This window comes from Bombyx mandarina, chromosome 11, assembly GCF_030267445.1.
Source record: "Bombyx mandarina strain Sakado chromosome 11, ASM3026744v2".
NCBI lineage: Eukaryota > Metazoa > Arthropoda > Insecta > Lepidoptera > Bombycidae > Bombyx > Bombyx mandarina.
The window spans coordinates 6,717,493-6,729,707 of record NC_143218.1 but is presented as its reverse complement, the minus strand read 5'-3'; the positions used below and the strand labels follow the sequence as shown (position 1 = coordinate 6,729,707).

Sequence of the window (12,215 nt, the reverse complement as noted above, 5' to 3'; positions counted from 1 at the left end):
TTAATTGTAACAGTATTTATGGCCAGACTAAGTATATAAGACTTACATAATGTAAAAAGTACGAACACAAGCATTATATAGAGAGCTTAACGAAAAATTTATCGCGAAATCGTATAGATCAAAGTGGTTTTATAGTTTTTAGTTACATTTCCACTCAAATAGAATCTAATTGAAATACGAAAACAATTAAAACTGATTAATTTCATTCAAATTGTATTTCGTTGCTATTTCGGATACTTTGCAGTTATGAATACGGTTTATTACATTTTTTATTTTTAGAATTTAAGTATGTGGACGAGCTCACCTGGTGTTAAGTTGTTACCGAAGCCCATGGACATCTACAACAAATACTGCCACCCAATTCGAGACATAATTTCTAAGGTTCAGTTTTTATAGTACAACGGCTGCCTCATCGTTCAAACCGAAATGCATTAGTGCTTCACGGCAGAAATAGGCAGGGTGATGCTACCTACCCGTACGGACTCACAAAACGCCCTACCACGGTTGATTACGCAAATTAAAATTTCGTGGGTTTTGTGGGTGTTCATCGATGTTTGAATATTATGCACGATATGCGCAAACCTTAAAAGTTCGTTTAATTATGTTAATTATATTTAATTATTATAAACAGTGAAGTCTAATTGGTGTTTAATGCGCTATACTCAATCTCGATTTGCCTAAATCAGATCTTATAATTGAGCCAAATATTCTGGGGGAGATGAAGGCACGGAGGCTCGTATGGCTCGGACATGTAGTACGTATGGAGCAGGATCGGGCTGTGAAACGGGTGTACACGGGTGTACCGGAGGGACGCCGCCCCGTAGGGAGGCCCAAGTACCGCTGGTGTAACGCTGTGGAAGGAAATTTACGGGAGCTCCAAGTGTCGGACTGGCAAGGTGTTGCGCAGCGCCGGGATGAATGGCAAAGTTTATTGTCGGAGGCCAAGACCCACTTCGGGGTCATAGCGCCAGCTCAGTAGTAGTAGTAGTAGATCTTAAATCATGTGGCAGGTACCAAGTTTTCTAAGAGAAACCTTAAACGTTATGAACAACTTCCACGAAGAATGATGTAGGTATGTCATTATTTGTGAAAAACGAGACCAGAAAAAACTATTTAGAATCTACTGATGACATGGCGTATTATTCGGGCGGATAAATATCGCCTCGCTTATTTCTACTACGAAGACTTCACGTTGTAGATTAGGACCAGTGTTAAACAACAAAATTGTGACGTAGACCTCTAGAGATCTTGGGGAGTACCACTTAGTGGTAGGCAGCGGCTTGGCTCTGTCCCTTAGCGTTGCTGATGTCTACGAGCGACGGTAACCTCTTACTATCAGAGAACCGTGCTCGTTTGCTTAAAAGGGCAGTAAAAAATTATGATGCCTCAATCTGGGTGGCATTTATATTGATATTTATGGCTTCAGTAATCAATAATAAGAATTTTAATGTATGTAGAAGGCTCAAAGTCACCCAAAGAGCAATGGAGAGAGCTATGCTCGGAGTTTCCCTGCTGCATTGCTTGTAGAACGGATGGCCGTTGGGGCCAGAAAGTTCTTGAGTAGCGACCGCGTACTGGAAGACATAGTGTGGCTAGACCTCCCACAAGATGGACGGACGACCTATCGAGATTCGCAGGGATCCGCTGGATGCAAGCAGTTTAGGACCGATCTTTGTGGCGAGGCTTGGGGGAGGCTTATATCCAGTAGTGGACTTCTGTGGGATGATGAAATAGTACGAAAAGCAAATCTTTTTGGATTACAAATAAAAAAATTATATTGTTGTAATAATTAAAAAATACAAACATTTTTATTTATTTTCATAACGTCATATTTACGGCTTAGTGAGCTTCATCCAAGACGGCACAGTGGGCCTGAATCCCATTCTGATACTGTACTTCTCATCGACTCTTACCAAAACCCACCACAGGTATAAAAAGTCGACGTGTAGCTTAGTAGCTTTCGTATGCAGCTGCAAATGCCAATCCTGATGTGTCCACTTCTCTTTATTCTTCACCATAATCGTGTAAATATCCATCATTTTTCTGAAGATTTTTCTCAATTTCCTGTACAAGAAGGCAATTCGGTATCCAGTGTCGGTCCTTTGAAAGTACTTACTCCCCTCCATTTGTTTTAGTTTGTGTCTAGCCATATATATCAGTTGTAGCATTAAGTCCAAAGTCTTCAATCTTGTTATAATAATAGACCCTTCTTTGAACTCAGGAGTGTGGTACCAGTCCCATTTTAAAACTTGTCGTCTAGTCTCGTTAAAGTGTTTAGGATTCGGGAGCTCAAATTCTTCGAGAATATTCGGTAATTTTTCCTTCAATTTATCTTGGTATTGGTATAGTTTTTCCCAGAAATTTGTCACATTCAATTTCTCTAGGTCCACAGTTGTGTTTCTAATGAAAACGTTAGGTATGTTATCGAAGATATGTCTTTCATTTTCGGTCATGATGAAGATCTCGTTTATGTCGGGGAATTCATTACCGAAGTCTAGGACGGTTGATTTGCTAAAAGACAGGGTGACAACTGAAATAATTTAGATCACATAGAGGTTTGTTAGATATACATCGATGCTTAAAGGCAAACGTGACTAAGCGACAATGCGTGAACTTTACAGTAGACTAATTTAAAGTTGAAATACCTGAAAAAAAATATATTTTAAAGAATCTAGCTAGTAGCTGTAGGATTGAAATGATTTTAATAGACCTAGAAATATATATTTTTTGCGCATCGAATATGGTTATTGCCTATCATTTATGTACAAAGCAGTTATTGTCGCTTAGTCAAGTTTGCCTTTCAAGCGTCGACATATTATATTAATTAATGAAATTACAGAACTTGGTCTCAGTTTCGTTGATATGTGTCATCGTTGTTCCTAAGTCTTAGCTTAAAGGGATCCCAAATTTTTTACTTGCCATAAAAAAGGACTTACCCAAAACAAAAATAGCTGCATTCATTATGAATCATAGTGCATATTATTATGGATTAAGTGCTTAAAATCCATAAATTCCAATCGCAAAATAACGGAAGACTAATCAAGGAAATAATTACTCAGTTTCTTTAATAGTTTTTTAATTATCTTTATTGTTATTCTGAGTCCCTCTGTTTTGGGTAATGAGAATATAATGCACTTGAATATGTAGACGCACATAAATTACTGTATAAATAGTGACATTAGTCAGTAGCAGAAGGTCTACTCCAAAGACTTGATGTCTTAGAAGATGAGCATCCACATTTGAAATTCTATAAGGTCCAGTGTTCTTTTCGAGCGGGATGCTCTTTTCCTAACATACCCAAATGTTTTTCTTTTATATGATCTAAATGATACGACAGGACTTTTATTGGTATTTGCCAACTATCATCTATATTTATATAATGATATTGGGTACTTCAGATGAATAACAATTAAGCTTTTTATTGTTATTTGAAGTACCCAATATCATTATAAAATAACATTTAAAACCCTTAATCTAATAAAATTAATATTTTATTTTAATGATAGATTGATAGACATAGCATGATAGACTTCACTCAATGACATTCAAGAAAAATCCTTTTTAGAAAACTAAGGAGTTATAGATAATAAAAGTTTTTCTTTATATTCTTCAATCAATCTATTGTACATCACTGCCGTAGAATTTACCAATCTTAGCTAATACCTTCAGAGTTTCATTTTCTTTAAGCTGTGTTTTTATATAATTACTAGTGACCCGGTCTCGCTTCGCTTCGGAAACTGTAATTTATTATTGATTTCTCCACTATTTATTGGATGTTATTTTACATATAAACCTTCCTCTTCAATCACTCTATCTATTAAAAAAAACCGCATCAAAATCCGTTGCGTAGTTTTAAAGATTTAAGCATACATAGGGACAAACAGATATAGGGACAGAGAAAGCGACTTTGTTTTATACTATGTAGTGATTTTACATTTCGATACAACGATTAAGGACACTGTGAGATCGCAAGCTTCATCTAATTACGACGCTATGTTATGCGGCACATTCACTGAATCAAAACAAACAGAAGTGCTCGATATGTCCTATGTTCTAAAATAAAGTAAAACAATTCCATTACAAGAAACACAAATACTGGCCAGAACAAGCAAACCTAAAAACCCGATTGGGAAAATCTTCAGCATTAAAATAACTGCTGTCCAGAACCGAATTCGAAGATCCTGATACTATAATAGCCATAGGCCAACAATCACTGGACCGTTGAGGTGAAATATAATAAACGAATGAAATATAATAATACGAAGTTAAATAAATCAAATATTTAATCAAGCACGCACTAGTCGCTTTTAGTGATTTCGTCGTGGCCTAAAGTATCTAGCGATGCACCGGTGTTCGAATCCCGCTGGTGGGTGCCAATTTTTCTAATGAAATGCGTACTTGACAAATGTTCACGATTGACTTCCACGGTGAAGGATTGGTCGTGTAATAAAAACCAAGCCCGCAAAATTATAATTTTCAAAATTACTGGTGGTAGGACCTCTTGTGAGTCCGCACGGGTAGGTACCACCACCCGGCCTATTTCTGCCGTGAAGCAGTAATGTGTTTCGATTTGAAGGGTGGGGTACCCGTTGCAACTATGTTTGAGACCTTAGAACTGTTATCTCAAGGTGGGTGGCGGCATTTACGTTGTAGATGTCTATGGGCTCCAGTAACCACTTAACACCAGATGGGCTGTGAGCTAGTCCACCCACCTAAGCAAAAAAAAAAACCGCAAAATTATTATAAATAAATAGCTTAGAAGATAGTTAGGATAGTTATGTTATAATATATAAAATAAAAAATCGGTTATCTATTAAGGTTGCTGCGGAGGACTAAACGTAACTCTATAGTAGTCAGCAGGATCTTCTTTGTTGTACAGTTCTTGAACCATGTTCGAAGTGTCCCTTATGTCCACATCATACCTAACGACCTGCTCGTAATATCTAAGGAGCGAGTGCAAGCTCCTGTACCAGGGATTCGTGGAGTTCTGCAGTGTCGCCAAACTTACAACCTTCCTCATTTCTGTCTTCAAACGCCTCAATCTGTTGAACAGATATCCCATTTTGTATCTTTTATCTTGACGGTAGAGCTCGCGTTGCGCCAGAGCAGCGTACACTTTGTATCTCGTGTGGATCAAAAATTGGAGATTGATTTTTATCAGCATGTTCTTTTTCTTCGGTTCGATTCGTTCCTTGTTGCCGTACCACCAGTCTTCGGGGTCGTCGAAGCCGTGAAACGTGTCAGATGAGCCTCGTCTGGTCAAATTGTCTACCTGCTCGGAAATTTTGTTGAACTCGATCAGGTCTGGGTGGGTTGGGGATTTAAAACTAATCTCGTAGTGCATCGGCGATGGCGGCGGAGGTGGGCCCATATCGACATCTTCTTCTATGCTCGTCTCATTCTCGAGTGGCAGGAACAAGTCGTTGAAGCTGTACTTTCCGTAAAGCACGTTAAAGGCTTCATTGGTGAATGGAGAAATTGCGTGATGAAAAGGCAGGTCTGTTAAGAAAATGGAAAATCGAATTTGAATCAGTTAAAATGCTTAATCCCCCGGAAAGAAAAGGAAAAAAAAATGGGGAAATTAAGTTTTTTTTTTCTTGTAGATGGGTTATTTATTTTTCGGCCAACCTAGAATTAAAAAGTCACTGAATATCGTAGAAACTACAAAGTGAATACCACCTTCTACTTTAACGCGTAAAGTCCAAATCTCAAATGTGTTGCATAGCAATTGTTTTACCCTTAAAATTACTTGATGGAAAAAATGTTCTAGATGACGGCACATATACATATGGAGCGACATATGAGCTCACAATTCGTCTTACAACTGCTAATTATTAAAAAAATAACTATATATTATGTTTAATTTTTAATTTGTTTCATTATGAAAATGATTCGTAGAATCGTGAAAGCTATATGTATTTGCATTGTGCTGGGCTCCGATTTCCACTTAATACCAAGTGATCTGAGCTTTGTAAAAATTAGTACGAATTACGGCCGTAGTTTCGATACTTACAAAGTATAATGGTGTTCAAATATATGTTCATTGATAAATAATGAAATGTTCTAACAATACTAATTAATTTTATTAATTAACATTTTGATTGAGCGTTCTTAATAACAAACGATAATGTTACTCGCTTCATTAGAATTGTAAATCGTATGAAACAAGATATGCCGATCATAGTGGATCATTAAATAATGCTTTTTTTTTTGTTTTTTTACATAATGAACCGCTTTTTTTTTTATGCATGCAGTCGGTACCTGTAATTGTGTTAGCATTTAGTGTGAAATCAATGTATATTATTATGATACCTGTAATGTACTGTGCTGATGTATAACATGTTGGTACCCAATAAATAAAATAAAATAGAAAAATAATCAAAGAATTTTAACAGTAATTTTGTGAATATGTTATTTTTTCAAGTAAAAAACCTTGATAAAACTATTGATGAATTATGTACTATGCACTTATTATGTATAATTTGCCCTCTTATTGACCCACTTTAACCGTATGTCTTAGTGACGTCAATCTTTGAAGTAATTCGCAATTCAAAATTAATTTTCAAGAATCCATCAAGCTCACAATACAAGTTTGCATAAATATAGCTTCATTATTTATCGATATCGTTAACATTAACTTAGCCAATATTTTCATTTAAATCAGGTCGAATTATAAGAAATGATATAGTTCTTTAAAATGCATTTGTAAAAATCAGCGATTAAATATTCGTTTTAGTTGAACTACTGTCTTATATTATATTATATATATATATATATATATATATTTTAATGCCTAGATGTGTGGACCAGCTCACAACCCACCTGGTGTTAAGTGGTTACTGGAGCCCATAGACATCTACAACGTAAATGCGCCACACACCTTGAGATATAAGTTCTAAGGTCTCAGTATAGTTACAACGGCTGCCCCACCCTTCAAACCGAAATGCATTACTGCTTCACGGCAGAAATAGGCGGGGTGGTGGTACCTACCCGCGCGGACTCACAAGAGGTCCTACCACCAGTAAAAAAGCATATTTAAAGTTTTACCTACGAAATTACAGTTTAAAATAAATAAATATATATATAATGTAATGTAATGCTTCTTCTATGATCCTATTCTTTGAAATACAACTACTATCATTCAAAGATAATTATTTTTATTTTAACAGTGGCGGCTTTCTGCAACATTTATAATAAATAGATTTTAACTATTTCTCAATTATAGTGAAAGCATTAATCATCTCAGAACTGAAGCGTCACTTGCTTCGTCGCCTTTATGATAGATTCGGACACTACAAATAGCAATAATAAAAGGCACAAATATTGGCATACTCAGTTACTTTATGTATTAACGTTTTTTTTTATATAAAATTTTAACACTAGATCTCAATCAACGAACTTCCATCCGGATTTCTTGTCCTTAATCTTTTCATTATCCAAAATATCTTTGCAGTTTTCGTCGTTCTTCCTAATCAAATCGATCAGTAGTTCCACTGTGAACCAAAGATTCAAGACTCTCTCTTCGGAGTTCAGTATCTCATATACCCTATGCCGGTAAATGACGTCCTGTTTGCCGAGCACACATCCCCGGAAAGCTCTGGATGCGAACTTTGAAAACGTCCTGCAGGCAGTATCAGTTTTGCTCATTAAAAAACCCATTTTGTACAGCGAACCGTATTTGTATTGCTCCCTTATTTGTTGCATTATCACCTGTAAAAAGACAATGGACAAGATAATTAGAAAATTAGAAAACTAGAAAATTAGATGGTAGTTAGCCGAATATTCAAATGTTGTTGTATAGAGCCTTAGTCCACTTTTTCTCCTGGAAGTCGTTTTCCTACGCGAAGAGTGAAGTTGTGTGAGTTATTTTATTTGGTTATTTGCGTGTTTTTTGTGTTTTTTTTTCTTCCTACCTAAGCTGAGAGCCTTGAGAGGCTATTTCAGCGTAACCTTAACTAGTAGGTGAGCTCACGGGGCTCAAACCTGACGACGTTGCTAACACGAACCCTAGCAGGAGCCGTACTTCGCAGAATCTACCACCGGATCGGAAACGCGACCCACTGAGAAGATCCGGCGAGAAACTCAGTGGGCTGTGTCTGAGGGTATTTGAGTGAAGAAAACCGAAGGAACAGGTTTAAACTTGTTTAATATCTGTAAAAGTGCCCAAATGGGGGAGAATGAAAGAAGTCGTAATAGGGTCTTAGTTAGAAAATTATACAAAGAAAAGCAAGGTATGATTAATGTTAATTTTCTATCATCGATTCTGCCGAAAAATTATTAAATATAATTAATTGCGTAAATACTTAATCAATGTAAATATCGTTCTTTGAACATTGATTTGTGAAACTAGAACTAGAAATACTAGTCATTTGAAATCTAATTTAAGTATGGCTTAATAACTTACGTAATAACTTGATTAAACGCAACTTAATATTATTATATATTATTCACTGAAGTTGGTCGATAACGCCCGACGAATCCATCTGTTGCCCGGTGACCGGTTTGCGGTAATTCGCGTAAATTAAAGCCACAGCGCTACCGGATGCCGGACTGGCTGTCGGTGCCGACACGACGGTCGACAGATTGTTTGAAGCTCTATTGGCCATATATATACTCAGAACAGCTACTATATCACAAACTGGCTCGTTGAAGGGCTCTGAAGCGAAGTGACCCATAGTTAATAATAGTTAATAACATAACTTATTAAGTTTCTCTACTGATCTTCTCAATGGACCGCGATTCCAATCCGGTCATAGACTCGGCAAAGCACTGATCTAACTAGGGTTAGTGTCAGCAAAATATCTCAGGTTAAGCCCGTGAGCTCACCCACCCATCCACGAGAAGCTGGCATAGTCCCTTAGGCTACCAGTGAATAGCTAGGGGAAAAAACCATCCTGAATGGGGGAGCACCGGTATTCCATTAGGTACTAGACTAATATCGTTTATGGAAATATTCGCAATCTTTTTTTTTTTATTGCCCTTGTAGGCACACGAGCATACGGCCGACCTGATGGTGATTGGTTACCGTCGCCCATGGACTTCAGCAATGCCAGGGGCAGAGCCAAGCCGCTGCCTACCGTCTCCAAAATCTCTCACAAAATACTCCAGGGTTGAATATTATGAGTAGGTATTAGGTGAATCGGATCGTACCATTTTATTCCTGGCTTGGTAAATGGCTTGCTTCATGAGTTCAAATAGTCTTCTCCTGAGACTAAATGGATCGCGCTCATGACTATCCAGGCCTGGTGGAGGTTTCCAGCGTCTTCCGTCCTTCATGACTAGAATCTTAAAATTGTGTTAATTAATTTCAAATTTACATACACCGATTTTGTTATTCGAAATTCGAAATATATTCAAACTATATTTGTACGTGTCTTGGACTGTATATCGGTCTTAGACTGCAGAAAATTCAATGTAATGGAATTTAGTAACTTATTTATGTGTATTGTCTATGCAAAATGAATAAGCAAATATCGAAATACATCGAGAAATAAACTGGCGATACGTTGTTTTGAGTTTCTACTAACATCATCTTGGAAAGTAACCGAAGTCTTTTTTACATATTTTCGGAAACATGATCATTTTACTGGATAGAGTTTTAGTATTGTCTAGATGAATTCATAGATTAGAGACACGTAGTGATGGGTAAAGTGGCTGGAAGATGATCCAGAGGTCGAAGCCAAAAAAGACGGAGTGACCAAGTGTCCGAGCATCTGGACACGAGACTGAGCCACGCACTTCACTGTGCCACTGACAGATATAAGTGGCTACAAATCACAAAAAAGGTGGGTGCATCACGATGCTCAGCAATGAGTGATCAATTGAAGGGTGAGGAGGAGATGCATTCGCAGAGCAGCTGCCCTTGAGCGGTTAGGTCTCCTTCAGAAGAACTCGGTCAGCTGTTAGCAAATACCATCCCTCCTAGTGAAATTAGAAAGGCTTTCGAGCCACCTTCCTTCCTTCATAAAAATAATAAAAACATCTTTAGTATTGTGACGAGCCGTTGTGATTGATTACCTTTGTGTCTCCGTTCTTCACTTTCAGTTTTAAGAAATCGTCTGTCATGTCTATACCTTTGATGAAGAGGTCGATTTCTTGTTGCTGCGTAAGTTTTGTTCCTTTGGATTCAATGTTTGTTATAAAGTTTACGTAATTTCTATTAATGTCGGGAAGCCATCGTGTTTAATAAGAGGTCCCGTTATGCAACTGAGATTTCGACGAAAACATATAAAATATTCATTATTTTCGTTCAATTAAAAACGTCAAAAACGCCTGGGAGTCCTGAACAGAGCAAAGCGGCACATCATGCCTGGTCCAAAGCATTTGCTTTACAAAGCACAATACCGGCCTCGCCACCGGAGCAGAGTTCACTCATTCTCCCAGAAACAGCCGCGTTCACCCACAGTGTCTTTTCAGATATCTTTTCAGTGACGTACCATCCGGCTTTGAAATGATCTCCGCTCCACGGTGTTTCCCGAGTGCTATGACCCGTCCTTCTTCAAGCGAAGCTTGTGGAGATTACTCAGCTGTAGGTAGCGATTTTCCGCTTGTATTGTTGGTCGACGGTAATCACTCACCATCAGGTAGGCCTTTTGCTCTTCTTTTTATAAGGGCAATAAAAACCCCATCAAACCCGTACGAATTCTCACCTGATTTCTTTAGCTTGTCTATCTTTTCCCACACTCTTCGAGGGTCATATTTATTTAGGTAATCTTTGAACGTCCAATTCGAGTGCTTAAGGGTAGGTTTTTTTTCGTAATTTCCGGAAGTTTCACTAAATAAATACACGAACGCTAATAAATAAATTGATGCTGTAAAGAAAAATATATCATTGTCTTCAGGTAGGTGTTGATGTTAAACAAAGGTCTTCCGCCTGAAAGTTTACAAATTTGCCTATTTAGTTATTGGACGGGTTTTGTGCTCGAACAGACAGACACATATCATTATCTAAATCAGTTTTCCGCAAAACATTAGTGTCTTCCTGACAGGTAATATGGCCGCGTAAACGTATTGAAGTTTGACAATATCTTAAGGTGCCTATATTCAGATGGTAGGTAATATTTATGGGCTTCTGTTACAGCCTTAAATCCTGTGCAACAGATCCGCCGTGTACTAGTCTGCCTATTCAGAACAAAGACTCTTCTTAGTTACAATAACATTCGACGAAGAGAGAATCGTGGACTGCACGAAAAGTTGAATAATTTGAAAAAAGTAAACTCGCTCTAAATACCGCGAATAAATATTCCTACGTAAAACTCACAGTGAAAAAATAATCTCCCAGAGCCTGTTCGAACGAAACGTTTCCATGTTGTGGACATAGTGTATTACTTTTTAATTGTAAATGTAATTAGTTATTTATGATTCGTGCACGTTACGCTAATGAAATTCAAACAATTCGTTACTTGCTGATATTAACAATGAATTCTTTGTAAATTGCTATGTAAATTGGGTCCTTCGTGATTATAACTAAATAAATGTGGCATTAAAAAATAAATCTTTTTCATGAAGAGAAAGAGTAGGTATATATATATTACATGTATAGTAGTTATTGAGACGAATCAGTTGTCTCCTTTTCATCATCGCGACATCACCATCAAATAGTTTGCGTCTTTGGCTACGAAATTCTTCTACGATGCAACATCATTCTTGCTTCATCTTCCGGCTTTGAAATGTACTCCATGGTATTTCCTGACAATTAACGACTAGGACTTTCAAAACGAAGTTTGAAACAGACAACAGAACAGCAACAACAGACAACAACTAAATTGATACGAATGAATCGGGCGTCTTATCTAAGCCACGACGACAGCAAATGCTTGATCTACTCTGATATCTGACAACTCGTATGAAAAATTTCACGATAATCAGACGCGAAACCGTAACAAACAAACAATCGAAATAGGTTTTGTTATTGACTTTAGTTTTCGGGCAACCACGGGATTAATTATTTTTTAATCACAATTTCAATGTCGGAAGTTTTCAAAGTAATGATTAGTCATGTGTTTGTTTGCAGTATTCACTCTTTGACTGAGCCTTTACTCTACCCACCTGTCCTGGTAAAGCTGAAAAAGTCTTTGGGACACCACACATCCTTCCTTCCTAAGAAAATACGTATTCACTCCGTACTACAACGTCATTAAAATTATTTATTCCCTGCCTATGCATGATAGCCTTGAGAGGCTATTTCAGCTTCGCCCTAACATGTAGATGAGCTC

At 37.4% G+C, this 12,215-nt stretch overlaps 3 protein-coding genes across 3 annotated transcripts; all 3 read right to left on the bottom strand.

Annotated features, from left to right (window-relative positions):
- Positions 1 to 1,832: 1,832 nt before the first annotated feature.
- On the bottom strand, positions 1,833 to 2,961 carry LOC114242186 (uncharacterized). The gene is made up of 2 exons (XM_028173242.2): positions 2,937 to 2,961; positions 1,833 to 2,530 (listed from the first exon to the last, which is right to left on the bottom strand). Exons 1-2 carry the CDS (start codon positions 2,959 to 2,961, stop codon positions 1,833 to 1,835), a joined length of 723 nt encoding a protein of 240 aa, XP_028029043.1.
- A 1,852-nt stretch (positions 2,962 to 4,813) lies between these two features.
- Positions 4,814 to 5,510, bottom strand: LOC149501987 (uncharacterized). Its single transcript, XM_089731552.1, has one exon. The coding sequence runs from the start codon at positions 5,369 to 5,371 to the stop codon at positions 4,814 to 4,816; it is 558 nt and encodes a 185-aa protein (XP_089587678.1). The 5' UTR covers positions 5,372 to 5,510.
- A 1,811-nt stretch (positions 5,511 to 7,321) lies between these two features.
- On the bottom strand, positions 7,322 to 11,743 carry LOC149501986 (uncharacterized). Its single transcript, XM_089731521.1, has 5 exons — positions 11,535 to 11,743; positions 10,650 to 10,811; positions 10,018 to 10,118; positions 9,151 to 9,285; positions 7,322 to 7,710 (listed from the first exon to the last, which is right to left on the bottom strand). The coding sequence occupies exons 1-5, from the start codon at positions 11,578 to 11,580 to the stop codon at positions 7,387 to 7,389; spliced, it is 768 nt and encodes a 255-aa protein (XP_089587647.1). The 5' UTR covers positions 11,581 to 11,743; the 3' UTR covers positions 7,322 to 7,386.
- Between the last annotated feature and the right edge of the window lie 472 nt (positions 11,744 to 12,215).